This window comes from Aplidium turbinatum, chromosome 1 (assembly GCF_918807975.1).
Source record: "Aplidium turbinatum chromosome 1, kaAplTurb1.1, whole genome shotgun sequence".
Taxonomy (NCBI): Eukaryota; Metazoa; Chordata; class Ascidiacea; order Aplousobranchia; family Polyclinidae; genus Aplidium; species Aplidium turbinatum.
This window is the reverse complement of record NC_137472.1, coordinates 51947082-51969942: the sequence shown is the minus strand read 5'-3', so window position 1 is coordinate 51969942 and position 22861 is coordinate 51947082. Positions and strand designations below refer to the sequence as shown.

General features: G+C 36.9%; 1 protein-coding gene across 6 annotated transcripts; it reads right to left on the bottom strand.

Moving 5' to 3' along the window:
* Positions 1–695: 695 nt before the first annotated feature.
* LOC145782621 (uncharacterized) lies at positions 696–21265 on the bottom strand. Of its 6 annotated transcripts, none has more exons than XM_082594435.1 (24): positions 21098–21265; positions 20143–20276; positions 17860–18029; positions 17333–17582; positions 17109–17212; positions 16535–16651; positions 15781–15903; positions 15288–15385; positions 14178–14307; positions 13691–13816; positions 13251–13400; positions 12018–12116; positions 11813–11853; positions 11081–11192; positions 10734–10817; positions 9110–9199; positions 8904–9014; positions 8347–8517; positions 7957–8088; positions 7548–7622; positions 5226–5366; positions 4161–4217; positions 3839–3979; positions 696–2895 (listed from the first exon to the last, which is right to left on the bottom strand). In XM_082594435.1, the coding sequence occupies exons 1-24, from the start codon at positions 21190–21192 to the stop codon at positions 2872–2874; spliced, it is 2775 nt and encodes a 924-aa protein (XP_082450561.1). In that variant the 5' UTR covers positions 21193–21265; the 3' UTR covers positions 696–2871. The 6 variants fall into 6 exon arrangements, with proteins under 6 accessions (XP_082450561.1, XP_082450569.1, XP_082450573.1 ...); XM_082594443.1 differs by having other exon boundaries at positions 13251–13373; XM_082594447.1 differs by lacking the exons at positions 4161–4217; positions 5226–5366 and adding an exon at positions 5567–5644.
* Positions 21266–22861: the final 1596 nt, after the last annotated feature.

Below are 22861 nucleotides of genomic sequence, written 5' to 3'. Positions count from 1 at the left end.
AGTAGTTCAAGTTGTTGATTTAGTCTTGGTTTTGCGACATAATTTTTTTAAGGAAACAGTAGCCTATCGCTTGTTTTTGTCAAAATACGAGTTCGGGTAGCCTCCTGTTGGTGTTTCTTGAAAAACTTACTGAAAAACGTGAACACCTATCTAAATTAGTTTTCACCGTTTAAACCCTTTTTCTTCGCCTATCTGAGGGTTGATATTGTGGTCTGCGGATTGCTTGTCCTTGTCGCATTCACGGATGGTGTCCTCCGCCATTTAGGCATGCTGGCAAAACCACTCTAAAGTAGCCTACCCGCATTTTTTTCCTGGGAGCACTTTCACATGCAAAAGTGCTAATATAGTCAATGAGACCTACTCAAACCATTGAAAGAAGTTCGCATTTAATTTTTTCCAATGCAGCCAATAGCAGCCTAAGTGGCTGTCCAAGAAGGACACCTTCTGCGTATCCGCAAAATCTACGCACCGTGTCATATAAAATCAGCAATTTCCAACCCCCCTCCCCCCGACGTCTTTTATGGACAGACCCTAACTTATATGTATTACCCTCAATATCGCTCATAATGGAGAACATATATTTTTACCTTTGGGGTTAATTTCCGCCCAGTTGGAAACCAGTTCTATTGCCAACGCGTTGAGAGCATCCATAACGCTCACTAATAAAAAATCTGTCAAACACAAGTATCTTTCAAGTTACACTGATGTTTCTTTATTGCAACTCAGGTTGTTTTCAAAATAGATTAGGCTACAAACTTGTTTCGCACCCCCTTTAATAGCTTAAGCGAAGCAAAATTTTCGTAATAAGCAACATCTAGGCCTACTGACCAGAAGAATGAGAAATCTGGTTCTTATTTTGGAAAACCTCCAACGCATCAGCCGCATCTTTTCTCTGCTAAAGTCGAGAACACGAAATCACTCAATGGCATAAAATAATTAGCTAAAAATCATTCACGTTTACACGTCGCGATTTACAAATGATCTATAAGTTAAACTTTAAATTTCGCATTGCGATGAAACTTATAGCAAGGACAACGGATATCTATAATAATTGTTTTGTTTTTATCGGACACCAGTACACCCTAAATTCCATATACCTCTATGTACAAAGCATTGAAAATACGCACGAGAATTAACACATACACATGACGACTCGCCGCCAAAGTCAATGTTAGTCATGCCAAATATATTACTTTAGTTAACAACGCCGCCATATTTACTCATTATGTCGAAACAACAGCTACAAACGTGGTATCAACGCAATAACGGTAGTAATAGTCAACACAAATCTAGGGAACACTATGCGGCTTCTCTAGTGTGATATCAATTGCGACCATTGGCCGAAAGGATTGTGGCACATACCAACCAGCAAAATCCGTTGTTTTAACGATTGATTGAACGAGACGTTGAATCAATGTAAAAAAGACGCATTTCGCTCGTTGGGAAGCTGAAAAACGCAATTAAAGCTATAACTGCCCAATTCACATTGCACTAAAATCAACGGCAGTCCACCGAGACTTTTACTAGAAACCATAGGTAAGGCATAGAGCGTTAAAATATCATTTTTGGGACATTCTGAAAATACCGAATCAAAATGGTCACTTTCCAAAATGTGCAATTCTGGTACGTTTGTAAAAATACCTTTTCGAATTTTAACCTCTAAAACGAGTCATACTGCGCGGCACAGGGTACATTACAAGCATACATTGCACAAAATATCACACCTACGTTTTTTTTTGAAAAATGCTCATAAACTGGTTCCTAACTATTGTTTGTTGTAGGTATCTACTAAGGAAGCCAAAGTTGTAAAATATCCACTGGTTATGCCTTTGCAGTTTGCTACAAAACGAATAATTATGACAGTTAACCTAGGCCATTCTTCTACTTCAAAATACTGTACGTGGTAGTCGACGAATAATGCAAAAATCTACCAATCGTACAAACATAAAGAAAGCTGGCTTCTTATGTGCGCTTGAAAGGGAGTGACGAGATAGGGCAAAGTTACAAAAAACTAGGCATTAAATTTTAACCAAAAAAAAAGCTAAAGTTTGCGAGTCAACGCTTCACTGTTCCACAGCAAAGCTAGAAAGCACAATTGCCATGATAGCTATTCATGAACCAAAATCTAGACCTACGACATGCTTAGAGTATGAATACAAAAGATAGGTACGCAAAGCAATAGCTTAGCGGAACAACGTCATTTGCTGCTTTGTCGAATTCTGTGCCTGTTGAGCAACTACATACGTAATTACGTATGTTCTATTGTGGAGATTCTTAAGGCATTTGGTCTTGGCCAAAAAGGCAGGTGGTCTTCTGAAAAATTGTAGCAGTAGGCAAAACATATATAAATACGATAAAACAAAGGACTTTTTGACTTGGCCGCTCATTTAGCAAAGACGGTCCAGGTGTGGGGGGGGGAGAGAGGAGGGGCGGATGGTATCAGAGCATGGTGCGATGAAGAATCGACTCTCGACTATTTTAAAAGCAAAATTTAAAGCAGACAAAAGCCAAAGCCGAGAAAGCTTAATGGCTACGTTTCGGTCGAGTCAGCCGGAATTCAACTGAGTCAGTCATTCGCATAGCAATGGCACCAGCAAATAGCCCTGTAAGAATTGGAATGCAAAGAAGAAAAGGTGAAAACGAACGTCACAAATGAAAAGAGCGAAAAGGCTTCAAATACAATTTCATGAGAAAGCTGACGAATTAGTGTAACTACATCGAATTCGGAATGCATTCCCAGGTATCATTATTCTATTTATTGAAATAAATTAATGCCAGCCAACATCTTCTCAGTCAGTCGAACGCTTTTCAAATGATTGTAATAGATTGCAGCTTTTCAATTTGCATTTTGATGTTGGTCATTTCTTCAGTTCAGTCCAAGTCACTTGAATATTCCTAAACAAAGTAACTCATCTGTAAATCGTTGCCACAATGACAAATCACAAGGTGTCAATTGCCAAGTACTTGCACACAATGCAATGCATTTGCACACACACACTTGCACACAATTCTATTGCAATGCAAAGCATCTCATTTTCATCGCGGAAAGCCCGGTAATATGAAACTCCATTTATCAGTTGTCACTGAAGGGACAACCCTCATTCCGAGTATTTCATTGTGAGTTTGTCTTCAATCGAAAACTTAAGATTGTTTCAAAACAACTGCACTGGTCTAAACATAGCCTACGAAGGGTACATTTTTCAAATCCTTCATAACATTTTACCGATTACAAAGACCTTCCCAGGGATCCATAAAAACGCTTTCTTTCAATAAAAGAGCTAAACTTTATCTAAAATGCTCATCAAATCATTTTTTCGAACCAACTGCGCTTTTGGTATACAATTCAAATTCATGTGTTCCCCGGCTCTAGTCGATACATATCTTGTTGACTTACCGATGTATGACAGATTTGTATCACGCAAACAACTGAATTTATACACAACATTAGAAGATAAAGTAAAGGGAGTAGGCGACTTATTGGAAATATCTGCTTGCTTTGAACGTTTTATATCCAGAATAAATGTCACAATCGAATATCTTTTTAACAATTTTAACTAGATTTTTTGAAAATCTTATCAAATATTTTTCCAAAAATGGTACATAAAAAAAGGAAGTTTTTTTTGTAATTGAAAGAAAAATTCCCACACAACAATGTTTTTTTTCAGCTTCACTGCGTTTTGTTATGTTTCAAGATTGGGCAATTTCTAAGCAGCCACAAAAATGCAGGTTAATTACAAATCCAATCATCGGAAATTCCAGTGGAAAGATTTAGTAAATACTTCATTTAAAGAAAAATTCTTTTGGAAATATATTTAAAAAGTTATTTCAGGATCCTCACCACTGTTTGTTGCTGACTCATGTCTTGATTCTTTTCTCGTTCTTTTGCAAGTTGGTCTTGGGTTTGCTTTAACACCGATTGCAGTTTACTTGCTGCAGTTCCGAGGTTTTTGGAAAGCGCCTTTTCTTTCTCCAGCCTCTCCTAAATGAAAATTAATGTCAAACTGTTGGATGATGAAAAAAACACATACTTTAAAATCATGCGCTTAGGCGGGCATATATATATATTTTTTTACTATCCACTGCATCAGCGAAAACTATAAAAGCGTTTACAAACAATGACCGTTTAAACATGCAATTTAAAGTCATTCAAAAAAGCTTGCCTTCAACTTTGCCACTTCGTCAACCTGCCCGTTTTCTTGTGGTGCAATCGAATGGGACTGAGCAAAGAAAATGAAAATAAATAAAGTTGGCTGTGGAAATCTAATCATGTTGTCAACGGGCTGAAAACGTCGTTGTAAACATGATTATTCCCCCAAGTTAGTAGAGACTTTCATGCAGGAAACGCCAGTTTTTTGTCTTGACAAGCGATATTCGAAAATCAAATTTTTCCCGCCAATTTATGACCACGTGCAAAAAATGACGTTTTAGTGTGAAAGTTCTCCGGAAAGTACGCAGGTGGTTTCCCCGCGCATGGTATAGGGCAGGGGTTCTCAACCGTGGCCTTCGGCCCCCCAAGGGGGCAACAGAGCGTTCTCAAGGGGGCACGATAAAAGGCTTCATTAATGAATTATAACATGTATTAATTGACAGAAACGTAGAATTGTGACACAAAAAGCACTCATGTAGGTGTTAGTATCTTAAAGCTAGCTAAAAGCATGTTTTATGTTCTATCTCACTGCATGTTGCATCATCTTTTGTGATTGTAACGTAACAATTTAATTTCGTAAAATTGATTTCGTTTCACAACAACATTGATTTCGTTTCGTTCGTTGTTCTTTAAACAAGGGGGCCACGGTCTTTTAGAGCCACAGTCTGAGGGGCCATGACTCAGAAAAGGTTGCGAACCACTGGTGTAGGGTTTCTCGGTTCATCGATTTAAAAACTTGAAATAATTTCACAAAAAATTATCTCAAACCAGAAATTACATGGGTTTTAATGATGGTAAAATTTAAGCTATCATCTTTGTGCCTTCAAGTGGCGATTAGACTTAGTGCTTACCGTACAGGGCCTAGCGTTGCAGTTAGTACGAGATAAAAAAAAGATAATAATCATGCAAGTGGTCACAAATGCTGACAAAACAACCGAATCATTTCATTTTCAAAAGTAGAGAAATGAACAGCAACAAAAATGCAAAATCAATACAAAAAATAAAAATCTTTGTGAAATGAATTTGTAAACGCGAAAGATGCAAAAACAAAACCTAAAAGATTTCCTTTTATTTCTACCTGATACGGCTCATCGACAACAAGGAAGCCTTGATCGTCTTCAACTAAATTCATATCAGTACTCATGTCAACATCAGAGAGGGCTACTCGAAACGGGGACGATGAATGGGACGATTGGGGTGCAGATGCAACTTCATGCATCTGGCGTAGGAATGAGAAAACAAAAATTTGTGTCAAATGAAAGGCGATCGTATGGTTGAAGAGCATTTATAACTTGGTCGAATCAGAGCAAGCTGTTTCGACGCTAGCTACACATGCTCTTGGAGAATCTCTGCGGTTAGAGTCGCTATCGAGAGGTCATGCGGCTGCGTGCTTAATGAGAGCATTGCATTTGAACCAACCTCGGCTGGCGACTTGTCATTATCGCCTCTTTCAAATTCTTGACATTTTTCCTGAGCTTTGTTCAGGGCGAAATTTGTCTAAGTTAAAATTAGTCAAATATAAATTTGCAGATCATAAAAAAATAGCAAGCAGGGAAAGTAACCATTTTGTTGCGTTGATACTCACTTTCAGTGTCTTTATGTTGAAAAATATCATTTGACCAGTACGACATACAAGCAAGCATTGAAATAAGTATTCTGTATTTCATTTGTTAAACAAGAAAACAAGTCCTGATTGAAGCCCACCCTTCCATGGCAATTTTGATTCAAGCTGCTTCAACCCGTAACATTATTACAAGGGCTTGGGTTACGATCCTACGGTTACTGAACAAGAGGCATCATTATATTCCCTAAGGGGTTTTTAACCAGGGGAGGGGGTCGCGAGCCATTTTTCTGGGGGTAGCGAGACGCCTTAAAATCCAGTGTATCGTTTTGAATGTGTTTTGCCAGAAAAAATTAAAAACTGTGTTTTATTGCAATTGACCATTCCTCGCCCTGAAGTTATTTTATTGTATTATTCTTTCTACGACAGTATAATCTAACCAAGCTTGATAGGAAATGGAAAAAACAATTGGAGAAAATGCAATGAAAATTGCAATGAAAAGACGTTTTTGGTTTTAGAAAGTTTGCATTAGAACAGCGAAACGAGACATAACTGGATGTCGTCGTGAATTTAATTTGGTTAAATTTTGCAATGAATATGCTTTTGTTTAATATTTTTATGGGGGGGGGGGGTCGCGGTACAAAAAAAGTTGACAACCTTTGCTCTAAGCCAACAATTCGATTAATGAGGGTTTTTTTACAAATTTTTTGACTAAGTTTTATTTTTAAAAACATTCTGTGACCAAATACAAGCAAGTTTATCATTGCGAAGGCAAACCCAATACGTGCTTTCAAAGAGACTTTCAAACACAAGTTTTTCAAAATTTGTCAAGTAACAACACCACATACCGAAAAAGCATTAATTTAATACAGGGGTTCTTAACCTGGGGTTCGCAAGCAACCAGGGGTTTACAAGGATATTTCTAGAGGTACTTAGATGGCAGTTAGGTTTTTATGTGTTACTATTGTTTAACATCCTATACTAGAGAAAAATGAGTGTTGATTGAAAATAGTGCGTACATTTCGCCTGAATTTGCGTTGCGATACGAAATCCACAACTTTGCTAGGAAGCTTATATGTGAGTGTGCGACTCCGGGTGCGACTATACGTGTGTAACGGTTTCCCGACTGGTTTCTTTTTGGGGGTGCAATCTTTGAGGTATTGATATGTCACAGATTGCAATACCGTTAAAAGTTGTCAGTTACTAACTGTTAGTCAATATTCTTATCACATAATAATGAAGTTTTAATTCAAACAAAGGACCATTAATTTGGTGTCAGCCTATTGGGGGTTCGGGTTGATTGTTTTACGACTCAGGGGTACTTAACGAAAAAAAGGTTAAGAACCCCTGCTTTAATAAGTAACAGACGAGCACAAATAGGTAAAGACAAAACATTACAAAATGCAACTAATTTCGCATTTAAAACAGTAAGTTATCATTATTAAATTAATCTTTGTAATCGCCGGTATCAGTCAGAACCGGGGCAACCAAAAGCCAATGAGGTGAAAATTCTTCTTGCTTAAAGTTTATACAATGTTCATAAACTAAATTCCAGGCTGACACGATGAAAGCCTTCAAAGTTATGTAGTGAAAAAGGCAAATTTTATTGTGATTTAAAAAAATTGGTCGCCTTGGTCGTGACTAATTTTTATCGACAGTTTCGTACAGAACTTTAATAGCATAAAGTTTAGAGACAAAATTGCGTTATCTAAAGATGTAAAAATAGAATATTACAAAAATTTGTTCCATACGTTAAATATATCTGAGAATCCATCTCGCGTCAGAACTCAGACGTAAATAAATTATGTTCACTACGATTCAAGTTACGCAGTTAATTACCTCGCTAAGCTGCTGCTTTAACTTTTCGCATTCCGCTTCAAGCTTCGACAACAAGCTCGTTCTTTCTTCCACTTTCTGTCAAATTGCAATAAGATGGTTGCCCGTAACAAAATTACTGCAATTCCATTTTTAACAATAGTTTTCTTCTAACGAAACCTATTCACTACACACCAAAACACGCTTAAAAGAGTACAAAAAAATAACTTGTAAGTCAAAACGCTGAACAATGCTCGATAGGTATTAATTTCGACGCCCATCCAACACAGTGGCTGTGCTTCGGTAAGACAATTAATGACATGCTTGAACGGTGCCCACGAAGGTCAGCTTCCCTATTTGCTCAATTCAAATCTTCCACCACGAGGCAAAGAACTCTAAAACTCCAAAAAAGTTTAAAAAAAAAACAGTTCACCTTCAAAGCGTCATCTCTCTGCATCTTGGCGTCAGAGAGGTTTTTATTTAAAGTTGCATTTTCCTCCGCAACTCTTCCGACCTCGCTTTCTTCTTTTTCGACCCGTTTTTGAAGGTCCGAGAGGAAGCCATCCTGAACATACCCACCCATATAAAAAATTACCAACCAGTCTTAAGTAACATTCCTTAAAAAATCTCGTAAAATTTTATAAATTTATACGATTTTCAACAAAAAGTTCGTGGTCTCTTAGTTTTTTTTTCACAAAATTACCAACACCTTGATAGAATTCACACAAATACCTTATATATATTTTTATTCGACGTTACCCTTGGTTTTGCCTACACTAAACTAACTCTAACAATACAACGATAGCGAATTGCTTAGACATACGGTTGAGGAAATAATGTTCTTGTATTTTTCCACATCAGCCTCTTTCGCAGCAATCGTCTCCAATAAATCTTTCCTTTCCTTTTCTAGACTTTGGGACTTTTCGGCAGCGCTGCGAGCTGCGCGGAGGCGGTCTTCTAGACCTGATGCTTCTTGTTGCAACAAAAGGTTTTTCTGCAAATGAAGATAAAATCATTGGTAGCTAAAAAAGCGCAGCAATTTCTGACGCATTTCAAATGGCAACTCTTTTAACCACGGTAGGTTTTCAAAATCGCTCATAGGCCAACACAGCAATTGAAAAGCTAAAATGTTAGGTCGTTGTGATAATGTTAAAAAAGAAAGATAAATCAACACAAATGACTGAACCTCACGGGTAACATGCTGCCAGTTTCCATCTTCTTTAACCACGATATGGTGTGCACAATGCACACCATTAAACGCTATACTCAGCCATGGCCCATGATATCACTCATTTTTACATTGAATCAACACAAACATTGTATTGCTGACGGGGTAATGACAGTGTCATGGGTAGATAACCGAAAAAACTTCCAGCGTACCTTTTCCATTTCTTTTATCTTCTTTTCGTTCAACTCATTTTCAGTGTTATCAGTGACCGTAGAAGTATTCTCAGCTTGTGCTAAGAAGGCGGAAAGCCACGACTTGAAGTCCTGCAGGTAAACGTTTAGTTTGACCCAATGCCGCTGTTTCAAGCAAAAGCATTACGTATTGACAATAATACATTGTTAACGCATTACGTAATTACCTTTTCATTGCAGGAAACTTCAGGAAATTTTGAACTTAATTCTGTTTTGACGTCACTTTCCAAAGAGCTGACAGCTTTCGTCAATTCCTCCTGGAAATAAACAATTAGGAATATTTTTCTCATAGTAAAAACAAAGAAAGTTAACGATACAGCTCCAGTCAAAATCAACAGCACATTCAAACGTACATGCATAAAATAATACGCAGTGGACATTTCGGGTCAAAAGGGCGACGTTATCACTCGGCATGCAGCGATAACACCAAGAATCCACGATTAAGGTTTCGCAATCAGCAACAATTGCAGCTTTGCGACGTTGAAACAATGTAAACACGGCAACTTTTGCTGACTGGTTAGAAAGTGACTACACCGCACGAAATTTATCGAACAAGCAGTGATAAGGAAAGCAACCGGCGGGGTATTATTTTCTGTTTCTAAAAAGACATAAAGTGGCAATAAATTTCAATCGATAAAATCTACCGGCAGCTGCAAGAGACCACTTAGACTGGTTGAAAAACATTGTATACCTGAAAATTCGCCAGTCGTAGAAGCATAAATTTTCTTGTATGAAAAAAAACTTCTTAACAAAAATTGTAAGAGAGTTAAAACAAATAATTAAACCAACTCAAGCAGGACAATGCAAAACAAGCAATTAACCATTTTGAACATTTTTTTTCTTCTGCGCATTAAGCCCTTTTCTGTGCCAGCCATGGAATACACGAGTTTTGTCCTTGGCATTTTTCCGTAAACTCACACAAAAATAACTAAAAAAGATAGAAAATAAAAAGTTAAATGAGACAACTCAAAAGCATAACTACTTTGTTCAAAACAATTGCTGCTACTTCACAGTGTAGTTTCAAACGATCTGTTATAGCCTGATGCTGCGGGTTCTTTTTGGCAATATCAAATTACACTAGCTTTCGGAACACAGTTCCCTAGTCATGTGCTATGATGAATGGTGTTGAAGTCAGTGAGTGGTTTTTTTAAATGGCTCTTTGTTTTAGCTTGAGGCTGCCGGCTGTTAAGTTTCAGCCGGCTCAACTCAACAGCCGGCAGCCTCAAGCTAAAACAAAAAGCCATTTAAAAAAACCACTCACTGACTTCAACACCATTCATCATAGCACATGACTAGGGAACTGTGTTCCGAAAGCTAGTGTAATTTGATATTGCCAAAAAGAACCCGCAGCATCAGGCTATAACAGATCGTTTGAATCTACACTGTGAAGTAAGCAACGATCATGCTGCTAAAAGCGAAACTCATTCAACTACAATTGCTGCTACATTATAAACGAAATGTATGGTTGAATTTCTCGATTTTGATTGGAATGGGTCGTAAGCCAGAAAAAAAACACTATTTAAAGCCTTTTTTTACATTTTCAGAATAATCCTTTTTTAATTATCATCTCAAAAAGACTCGACGCTCAGTAACTGAGTATGGATCCATCTTTACTTTTATCTAAAAAAATTTTGCTTTCTTTATGAACCTTGATTAGAAAGTGTGCGTGACTATCTTAAAATATTGTATATTTCTTGGCTGAAGAGTGTGACACACACATGACATGCAACAAAAATTATTGTTTTGAAAATCCAAAACCACAAACAACATGCTCACAAAAAATTCAGTAACCTTGGAAGCCGTTATTTTGTCTTTGGCAGATTTCTCTGCGGCAGCCACAGCATCCATTGCCTTCCAATTGCGCTCTCTCAATTCCTGTTTCACCATACACCATGATTACGTCAGCTAAGCTAGCCAGTTGGAAAACAAAGCCATTTTTCGCAAACAGCAACAACCTTCTTTTATTACGAATACGAGTAGAAAACTACGCCACGAAAATGGTCAAAGAAACAATTTATGGTTTTCGTATCCCCTCCTCGATCATGCTAGGATTTTTTTTTTGAAAATAAATCACTGCATTTACCAACTGGTCTAGATCTATTGAAGCGCATGCAAAAAAATAACAATACAATTCTTACATTATTTTTCTTTTTTAATTTTTCCACCTCGCTTTCCAGTTTGGTATTGGCCTCTTTGAAAGCTTCGTTGGAGGTTTGCAAAGTGGTTATGGAATTATCTTTTTCTTTTATTCTGAAAAAAAGAAAAGAAGCGATTTTACTCAAAAGAGAAATAAAAACAGAGAGAGACTGTTCACCAGGCATTTGATAATTAAAGTAATTTGCGTTCTTCTGGTGACTATTTACTAGGTTACCTCCTGATGTTAAAGATGATAACTAGCTTTTTGTATTTCCAGAGAAATAAAAACTACGACTACACAATAAACCAGCCAGCAAAGTAGCTGGGTTTACGAAAAAAATTTTTTTTGCAAGTTGGGAAGAAAACAACTGTAAAAATGGACGCGTTCTATCTTTGTAGATGAACTGGGTCAAAAGGCATGTCGCAACCGCGTTTGTATAAATTCGAACCCTAGCGGTAGAATGCAATCTATACTTGAGAAATTGTAGTCCGGGGAACATCGTGAACCTGAAGTGGTAAAAGGATAGACCCTCGGCCTAAGATGCGCATACGACGACAATGCTTGAGATTTAAAGTTATGTGTCAATGGTGATTGTTATTGTTTGGTTTGTTGACAACCGCTAATGCAATGTTGATGTGGTGAGCTGGTGATTGTGAAGCATCAAGCACACCAGACTATCTTAAAACCTATAGAGACAGTAGAAAAAGAGAAATCGTTTGGACTGAGTACTAACACGTTGGAATTCTTTTGAAGATCGTCCACGACTTTGTTACTCTGAAAAACAAACAATAACAATTAACCCGATAGCCAGATCGAATTGCAGATACCGTCCGACCCGCCAATCAATTTTTTTTCACGTTTGTTTAACGGCGATAGATGTTGCATAAACGTTAAGAGTTAATTTGCTGGCCTGGTGACTGTACTTATATTAAAATTACCGAGCGTTGCTGCAAAGAAATTTCCTCCATCAAAGCTTGATTTTTGGCAGTAAGATCATTGACTTGTTTCTTTAAATCCTTCATTTGCGTATGAAGTTTCTAAATAGAAGAAAAGCATTGAGGCAGGCAACGAATTTTTTAGTTTGCAAATTCTGTAGCACAAATACTCTTACAAAGAGTTCACTAGAATGTTCAAATACATTTCAAACAGGTATTTTTTCAAAAATCTGAAATACAGATAGTATTAATAACTGGAATTACACTTTGAAATAATTCGACGAGCAGCGTTCCCTGTATGTTCCTAGAACCAACGTCGCAACTCCATGCGAATTTTGTGTAAGCTGTAAGGTTCAAAAACTGTCTGTGTTTTCTAGCACACAACACAAAGCTAAATGTTCTGCATTACATATGCAACTGCATGTCCTATACTTGTAAATATTTCGTCATTTTAACGTTGAATATCGCTAAAGTTGTGTCTATATACATTGTACAAGAGTGAGAAAAGAACTTTGAAAGACGTTTTGGCAGACAAATGATACTTTTCTCACAGTGGTAATAAGTAGTTTTCACAAATAGTAAAAAGCAATGAATCGTATATGTAAAACTCGTTGGTGAGGCAACACAAATAACGTCTTGAATACTGCCTGCTGGCAGTATCACATATCGCAAAATCTCCATTTCAAGCAAGTCAAATACCACCAGACGTACATTAATGAGCAACATAAAACCAGCAGTCTACCATGACAAAACATTTCAAAACCGTTCCTTCTCTAAACTCAGTCATTTTGAGGTAATAGTTAGTAGTTTCGTATGGCAGTATTTCACATGAAGCTCGCTGTCCAGTATCTATGAGCCGGTTCCTAAAAGTGAACTAAAAGCTGACCCAACCCCGGCAGCAACTTTCCAAAAGGTACCATTAAAAAATCCCCTTTGAACTTTGTTTGGTAATTACAGAAGAAAAAAGAGCAATAGCAGTGGAGGGAATCAAACCCACGTCCATGATATGACTACCATCGCCGCCCTAACCCTCTGCGCCAAGTCAGCCGATGGCAAACCGATGACTTCATTTAGCTAGCATTTGCCTTTTTCCTTTGTTGCTCAAAGGGGATTTTTTTAATGGTACCTTTTGGAAAGTTGCACCCCAGCATCATGCCAAAGCTCGTATTTTGAAGTGATTCTTAAGATTTTTGATGAACCCTTCCGCACAAGCATATAAACAAGTCAGTTTCTTACAGCTGTTTCTTCAGCCTTTTGGGAGTCATTGGCGTCCATTTCCAGGAGACGTTGTTCTAAGGCGTTCTTTGTTTCCGACAGACTTTCAAGGCGCTGATCGTTGTCGTCGTTCAGCAGCGCAACCTGGCCCAATAGTTTTGCACATTTATCCTGAACCACAAAACAGCAAAATAAACCAAGCAGCGAAGTAATGCTTTCGCATTAAAAGATCATTTAACAGCACAGAACGGAAAAGTAACATCTTCTAAAACAAAGCCAGTAAAAGAGCTAGAAAACATAATTTAAGCAATACAGTAATGCAGCAATGCATAATATTTTTGAAGGCAAAAAAGACCATTTGCTCTACTGTAAATCAGAAAAAACGTGGAACAGCAAACAGCATATGCCTTTTTGTTTTGTATCAAAAGAATAGAACATACGATTTACAACCATTGTTACACCTGTGAGTATTGCAAGTCTGATTGCGCTTTCTGAAACTCGTTTTCCAATTTCGCGTACGAGCCCTGGGCGTCCTGTAGTTTTTGAGAGACTTCATCAATGCGTTTCTGGTGCGACTCCACGTCCACCTGCGCAGGGAGCATCGTCAGTTAATAGTAGATCCGCATTTACAACACTACACTTTGGGCTGAAGTTGTCAACCTTCTAGTGGTGAGTCCTGGTAATAAATCGAGACACCAGCCTCATAAGCAAGAACACTACCACACATTAAAGTTGCTTTGACCACTCACAGGGAATGCAAGAGCATACAGCTCGCTTATAAACAAAACTATAATGTAGCTATAAGCTATTACACTACTGTTGTATGATATTTATGGATAAGCAAACTATAAGAAATGGAGGTTTCATTGTTCAATTAACATTAGAGATACATATTTTAACCATGTGGTGATGTATTATATTCTATGCCATGGCATAACGTTGTTCTACCTGTCTCTTCTTGACAGATTTATTGTTTTCCGCCAATTGACGCTCTAGCTTCGCTTTGGCAGCATCACTTTCTTTAAGCTTGTTTTGGGCCGCTTGGAGCTCTTGGGATATCCTTGTCTTTTCGGAGACACTGGAAAAATTATCGAAATAGTAGTGTACGGTTTTGTATAGAACTGTTGTCAACCGCAGACATGCATTGCTCCATGCAGCTAACAGAGCAGACAGTTTCAGGGCAGCTGTACAATGTACATACGGGCGGCCAAGCACAACTTGACTCTATTCTCTCGATGCTTAGTGGTAAGCAGGAAGAACACTAGGCAATCAGTTTCTCAAAGGCCCCATCGACTACGAAACACACGACGTCACCAAAACTATAAAAAAGATATATTGTACCATCTTTACTGTACTTAGAATGCAAGGCATACATGCATTGCATAAGCAACACTGCATTGAAACGCCACGTTAAGTTTAAAGTAAGGATACACACAACAGAATAAACAGATGGTGATGAAACGACGAGTGTAAAGTACAATTTACTTTGCTGAACGCAATGTAAATCGGGTTGAAGAATAAAGCAAATATAACACACTTGAAGTGTGGCGCCAAATCATCGCATCACACCAATAGCTCTGCGGCATATTAAAGTAACTTTGGGAAAAGTTAATTCTGTCACTTTGTAAAATACTGTACGCTATATTACAATGTGAAAGTAGTTTACTAAACACAGTAGCAGGCAGTTGTTCTTAGCTACAGTTTACTGAAGTATCGAATTCATTTTGTCAGCAGGTTTTGTATCATATTATGAACCAAAAGAAAATTTATCAATCAAATATCATTTTCAAAACGTAGAAGCTACCAATGTCGTGATTTCCTGAATGCGATCCATCAATGACATCTTGTTGTACTACCCACAAGAGCACCACGACGAAGCAAAAAAAAACATTCATTGAAGCACCACAAAATTTTGGCAAAAACTTTTCAGCGCAAGTCGCATGAGTGTACAAGTCTGAGCCCAATTTTTCAATTAATTCATCAATTATACCAATAAGCGGAAAAGCTTTTTACTTGCGCACACCCTTATCAATATGTCAATTGCCAAGGACAACTTACGCTTGAGCATTTGCTTGAATAGTTTGCAGAAGGATTGCATTTTCGTCTTTCAATTTTTGCACATTTCCGGAGGTTTCGGTGCTGCTTTGGACTTGGCTCTGGAAAATACCCAACAAACACAACTCAGAAAAAAGGCGTTCCTGTCATATCAGCAACAGTACTAAAGAGGAAAACATGGTAAACAGAAAAAAACAAGGAAAATTCCAAATTTACGTGAGTTGATGTGCTCTATTCAGACTTCACCAACAAAATTTAATTTAACAAAAGGGCTTCAAAAGTGTATGTTTTATATCGGCCAGCTTACAGTGGCAAGCGGTGAACACTGAACGGTTGTTTTATCAGGTAGAAGCTTTCGCCAATGGACTGTGTCATCTCAAGATCATTATAAAAGTAAAGCAAACGAATAAATAAAACATAACTGCGTGATAGTGTGCCAAAGACAAACTTCTTTCCCTGAAAAAGGCTTAAACGTATAAATTTGAAAAAGAAAAACCTGGAGATGGGAAATTTGCTTTTTGTCATCGCTTTGTTGTTTGCGCAACTCCTTTTGCAAGGCGACGTGTTCGTTGATCTGCCTTTCGTGTTCCATTTCCACGCGTTTTTTTACTTCTATAGCCTGTTGCAGAAGATGGGTAATCTGTTAAACTTGCCCATCAAAACTTAAAACTGAACGCTTCAAAACGTTTTGCACTCCATTCCTTTCTGAAGATAAAACCTCCTGAGTAGGCTGTGCTTTGGTCAAAACCCACACAACAATGGTTTAATGGTGGCATAGCTGTAGCTTTAAGACACTTTTCCACGCATTCACAGTTATTTGTTATCTCAAATACATTTGAAAGTGTACCGACGCATACAAAAGAAAACCTCACATTTATTTGGTGGTAAAGAAGCATAAGTTGACAGAAGAAACTTAACTTATACTACCAGTATCATTGCATTGTGAATACAACCATTTCCTGTGCATTAACTGTAAACACAACCACTCAAGCATCAGAACATGCGGTGGTGTGAGATTTCTCATAAACCAAACGTGTAGTACAATCCGTCGCAAGTTAAAAACGAAGCACTTGAAGCTGAAGTATAGACAGATATGATGGTTAAAACTTTACAACTACGTACTTATAATACTGTATGTTATATATAATTATAAATATTACACAAACTGCTGAAAACATATCGTCAAATATCAAGAAAAACTTAGCAGAACTGAAAACCTAACTTTTTGATCACAAGATCGGAAAATCTACCTGGTCAAGTTGATCGATCTGTTTCTTATATTTCGCAAGTTGTTCGAGATGTTGTACTATTTCCAAATCTTTGTTGTTCAGCTTTTTCTGTAGTTCTTTGTTCTTGCCAGAATTTGCCTAAAGAAACTGTTTCATAAAATCGAAAAACTTAAAAAGATTTGAAAAAAAAATGAAGTTGTTAAACAAAGAGTAAGGCACTCTTCTATTTTCAAAACAGATCGCGTTCTGTCGGTTTGATTAATATGATTTGGCAGTTAATTGGAGAACCGCTGTAAATATGAATGACATTTCACATGACGTAGTCTCCATTGCCACAATAACACAAAGAGCGAAGGGTTAATTTGTGGTAAAGAATTGAAGATGGCGAAGAGGTTTTTCATTACGCGAAGCTGCTGCACTTTTCGTTTGACTCTCTTCAGGTGTTTGTCGTAAAATAAAATCAAATACTGCAGCTTCGAGCAATGAAAAACCTCCTCTTCGCAATAACCAACATAGGGAGTGTAGTGCGCTGAAGCTCGTAGCAACACCCTTGCAGCATTGGATTCAAACACAACTACAGTAGATGGCTACTCACAGAATTCCAGTCTCCACCGCCAGACTTTTGACTCAGTATATCCATGAGCGCCTGAGCAGTCGCACCATCAATCTTCGTTGAACGAACAGTTTCAATCAAAGGATCTGACAGAAACAAAATGCATGTTACCATCACAACTTCACAGCAAGCAAACTTGTTTCAATGTCGTCAGGTGCTGAAACGATGTGAAAACAACAACTTTTACCGGCTGGGTTAGCACTCACCACTAGCATTAGCATCTTCTTGGCGATTTTTACTTTTCTTGGTTTTTCCTTCTGGAGCAGGTTCAACCCCATTCTGCTGAAAACCAGATTTTGCTTGATCTTTTGTTGGAGGTTGTTTAGCTGGTTTTTCCGTTTTGGACTTCTCCTGCGATGCTGCAGATTGTTTTTGAAGTTTTTCAGTTTTGATACGCTGTTCGGCTTGATTGGCTGTCTTTGCAGTGGTTGCTGATGCATTTTTCACAACAGCTACCTGCACATAAACATACTTCGATTATATCACAACTATTTTCTACCCACATAGTTTCTCAATTCTTGTTAGTTATAATAGAAATTGAGAAAAAAGATTTAGAAAAAAGTTATTCTAATTGCTCTATCCAATATGTTGATTTCCAATTCGTTGGAAATTATCAAAGAAAAAGACTTTACTTTGAAAAATGACATTTTCTATCATGATTTGTTTAAAAAAATAGTTGTTAATCTGTCATGGCAAAAGATTTATCATTTTTAGTAGCAACAGACTTGATCACCTCTGGCTTTGCAGGTTCTTCAACAGGTTTAACTGGAGTTGGTTGCTTGTTCTTCTTTTTTGGTTCTTTTACTTTCTGAGCTTCTTTTTCCACAGGCTGAGGTTTGATTTGGACTTCACGTGCAGCTGATAAGCTGTCAGCAACCGGTGGCTTATTGCTGTCTACAGGAGCTGTATAATTAAAACAATGCAGACAAATACAGTTAATTAACATCAGATTTGGTCAAGTGATGTATAACAAATTGCCTTTGTGTAGCTAAATAAATAATATATAGTAGCGCACACATCTCAAAATGTATTAAATTTGTTTCTCCAAAACAATACACAATTACACTTATTCCCATTACCTTGCAATCTTTTTTATGTTAGGCAAACTTTTGAAATTCAATGGTATACCTCAAACAAAAATATAATCGATTCTACAAAAATACAAAAAGCATTTTGTGGTATATTTTGAGAGATTTTGCGATATATTGAGGTTGACTTTATGATATATTATGAAAGCTGTGCTCGTTTTAATCAGAACCATAACCTAAAAAAGACACACTGACAAATGTATAATAAATGACCGAAAAGTAAAGAAAAATTAACTTAAAATAGTAGACTACAGTCAACCCCACTTTATCGGACTACTCGTCTACTCGAACACTTTTCAATGGTCCAGAATAGAACTAAAATTTCATTTTTTTCAGTACAACTTTTCCCATAACTGGATCACCACCTTGTTTAAATGAGCGATCAACCCGCTAAAAGGAGGCACGTATGTTTTTTTAGATTTTGTACATGAGTTTTATGAAATGATGCCTTTTAAGTTGAAGTAGGCATAAAGTTACTGTTTTCACAAAACTATTTTATAATGAAGACAATGCAAAAATATGCCCATCATTTCATAATATTAATTCTTCTTCTTGCTTATGAGGCAGCAATTCAGGCAACATCTCCCAATTGTTGTAACCAGAGTAATGTCTTCATATCAGAGTCCATGAGATCCACATGTTCTGCAGGTCGAAACACTGGACAGTGATTAATGATGTGCTGTGCTGTTTGATTGTCACCACAAACACAGGCTGGTGAGTCACACAATCCCCAGGTAAACCTATTGTGCTTGAAGCGACCAACACCAGTACGGAGGCGATTCAGAGTCACCCATTCTTTTCTTGGCAGGTCTGAGCCAGGTGGTACCGTAGTGTCTAGTGTGACTTGGAACTGGTTGGGCCGTGAGATGGCTTCTCAGCAGTCTCTCCATGACTTCATCAGGTCAAAGTGACCTTCATGAAGCGCCACAACGTGTCGAGAAAAAGGGTGCCTGGAATGCAGGCGTTGACGTGTGAGCTGTTGTGCGTCAAGGACTACATTGTGGAGGAGATGACGATCATTGACCTCTGCCTTTAATGCGAGCCGTACATTAATTCTCATTTAACAGAACTACATTAACTATAGTACCGTAACTATATCATAATGCAGTACAGAATGTTGTACGCAGCAAAAAAATAATAATGCAGTGAGTGCTTGAATAGAAATGCCTTCAAAAATACTTCTCTTGAGTAAAATGATGCATTAACCGTTTCATGCCGGAATTATGATCCAATTATTGTAAAGTATGTTTGCTTGTCCAAAACTGCTTAAATCAACATAAAAAACAACTTCTGGGTGTTTACTGTTTCAATTCAACATAATTTTTTACTCTGGGGGACATTTTAACCTTTGTATCGAATTTGTCACAATCGGCATCAAAGAAATAAGTGGTTTACAATGCAGCTTCAAACTGATACGAGCATAGTCTTTCCAATTATTCCAAAAAATATTTGTTTATCTTAAACCGAATTGACATAGAAAAACAATTCTTGGGTGTTGGAAGAGATTATAACCTTTTGTATCAAATTCGACATCAAGCTATAAAGCAGCGGAAGGCATTTCACTGTCCTGCAGACCATGCTTGCAACTACCCAAGTACGGTACCGTACCCATAGCAACGCAACTTGACCACTCGAGCCATTAGTAATTTTTTTAACAAAGCGCATGTCCAGACCAAAACGGAACAAAAGGCATCTACTGAAAATATGCATCTGAGCCCATGATGAAAGGTTGCCATTTGGTGTTTGGTTGCCATTTGGTGAACATGGCACAATCGGCATGCAGGGGTTAATTTAACACTTAAAATTTTAAATTGGATGATTAGCAACTATTCACTATTAAAAACTATATTTTGTATGCTTAAATAGTTTATATGTCCTTTAACGGTGCAACAAAGCGGCCTAATAAACTAACTAATTAGAAGACTTACTTTTCTTTTTTTTCGAGTCCGCTTTCTTCTTTTGTTCTTTTTTTTGTTTGTTTGCCCGAGTTTTCTCTTTTTCAATTAACTCTTGCTCTTTTCGCTGCTTGGCAACAAGATCTTCGTAGCTGGTTTCTTTCATGCTAAAAAGAATTAAAAATGTTTAACAAATTGTACAACATATTAGACAGACAAAACAAAGTAACTTCAGCAAGTTTAATATTTAAAAACTCAAACGTTTCCAAAACATACATATGCAATGGCGAAAGCAGTCGAGAAGTCCCCGCTAATTCTTTAAGCGATTTCTAAAAGTTACCGATTTTCTGGCAATCAATAATCACATTGCCTCTTGTGAAACATGCACTGACAATGTTTCCATCAATCAATTTAAAATCATCTCTCGAGGCAGATCTGAAATTTCAGACCAAGATTATGGAAGCCTTAAGAATCAAATGTAATAATCCATCTCTCAACAGGCGGTTATTGGCCTGGGGTTCATCATTCCATTTGTGTGTGTTCTAATTGTTTGTCACATGCCTGTACTTTACACCTCATGTGATCTGTTTCCCGTTGTATAATTTACTGGTAATTACTCTTGTATCACTTGTTCAGTTTGTGGGTTTCAGTTCGGAATGTCGTTACAGTTGTAGTGCATAGTCAGATTTAAGTAATTCCTGTTGAGGACACACATACATGTCAAAAACGCTTGAGTTGATTTTTTAATTATGTTACATCTCTTTGTAATAAAACATGTTAAATCCGCTTAAAGTTACTTTGATTTGTTTGTCTATTACTTTACAATAGTTAAGACATGATGACCATTACTGAAATGCAAAAGTTTTAAATTTTCCAATTTAATTTAATCACTTTATTACAAAAATATTTAGGCAATGAAGAACTCCTTCCTTATCACCCATCATGCTTTACTGTATGAAAAACATTGAAACCTACTAAACAATTTTACCTGAAATACGAAATGGCAGCCATAATCAATCCTCCTGCAACAACCGCCAAGCCAAACCAAACTACAGAAACAATCCCAGGTTCTGCAAGCTCCATGTTGATGTATTTCACAACAATTAAAGAATACTAACAATGTCTTAAATTAGCATAACCAAAATATATCCTATAATGCACTGCCAAAATATTACGTATATCAGTTCAGTTTATTTTTTGTTTTTGTTGGCGAAAAAGAAAGACACAAAAAACAAAAGCACAATAAACACAAATAATTCGCACAACAAGGATGGCAGCGAAAGACCACAAGGTCACCAAAGTCAGCTGCCACCCAAACATTTATACAAAAGACCCAAAATTAAGAACATTAACACATACGGTATATAATATATATATAGCACAATACCAGCACTTTAATTTGTAAACATTAACAATGGAATAACACAGGGCAACATAAAAAAACTGTGTAGAAAAATAAGCGGATGATACGTTTCAGGAGTGATCATTGCACAAATTCTTTAATAAACATTTATATTTAAAAACATTGTAAGACTTTTCTTTTATTTCTTTTGGTACTTGATTCCATAGTTTCACTCCATTAAAACATAGCATCTTCTTACCAGAGTTTGATGTTGTAGAAGGCAAATATAAATCATTCTTTTGGTTCTGACGGGTTTTATGATGGTGAATTTCATTTACAAAAATAAAGCAGCCAGCAAAGGCCCGGGGCAGCATTTTGTGCACATATTTGTACATAAATTTTGCAGTCTCTAATTTAATAATATCGTCAATTCTGAGCACATTAAATTGGTGATAAAGAACAGTTGTATTTGTTGACCTCGGCAAAAATAAGCAGGATTGAATGAACTTGTTTTGTAACACTTGTAGTGGAGCAAGCAATGTAGAGTTTGCTCTTCCCCAATTTATAATCGAGTATTGGATCTTGGATTGAAACAAAGCATAATATAAAGTTTGTAATATTGTTAAAGGGGCAATGTATCTCAGCTTAAATGCTATGCCGCAGACCTTTGCAAGCTGCTTTCTAAGATTAATAATATGACTATCCCATGTCAATCGCTCATCTAAAGTTACACCTAGATAGTTTATACATTTCTTCCTTTCGATGGATCGGCCACTGATGGACAGACTAAAATTTTCTGCTGCATTTTTTTGTTGCAGAGGATCATATAAGTAGTTTTACTATAAATTTAATGAAAGTTTATTGGATTTCATCCACACATCAATTTTTTCTACTTCTCTATTGACGTTTTTTTGGAGAGATGACAGGCATTTATCTGACATATGGAAGTTTGAGTCATCAGCAAAAAGTGTAGTTGAAAAAGAAGATGCATTTGGAAGATCATTCACATAAAGAAGAAAAAGCAAGAGACCAAGGATTGACCCCTGTGGGACACCACATTTAACAACATTGAAGTTAGAATTCTTACCGTTAATTTTTGTACTTTGCATTCTAATTGTTAAATAAGATGTTAAAACGTTTAAAAACTTGCCTCGAAAGCCATAATGGTGAAGTTTTTTTAAAAGTATGCCGTGATCAACTGCATCGAAAGCTTTACTTAAATCAACAAAAACCGAGCATGTGTATTTGTGATCATTCAAGTTAGAAAGTAAATCATCATAAATTTTTGTCAATGCTAAGCTTGTTGAATCATTTTCACGAAAACCATGTTGAGCTGGGGTTAAAATATTACATTTGTCAATAAAATTCAGCATCCGTTTATATAAAAAATTTTCGAAAATTTTGGCAAAA

What these genes read in the sequence shown, in the direction of transcription:
- LOC145782621 (XM_082594435.1), bottom strand. Translation starts at nt 21,192, where the DNA reads ATGGAGCTTGCAGAACCTGGGATTGTTTCTGTAGTTTGGTTTGGCTTG. An exon ending in GCTGCCATTTCGTATTTCAG is followed by an intron (nt 20,277 to 21,097) that starts GTAAAATTGTTT and finishes AATTCTTTTTAG; the next exon opens with CATGAAAGAAACCAGCTACG. An exon ending in AGATAAAAGAAATGGAAAAG is followed by an intron (nt 8,518 to 8,903) that starts GTACGCTGGAAG and finishes CTTCATTTGCAG; the next exon opens with AAAAACCTTTTGTTGCAACA.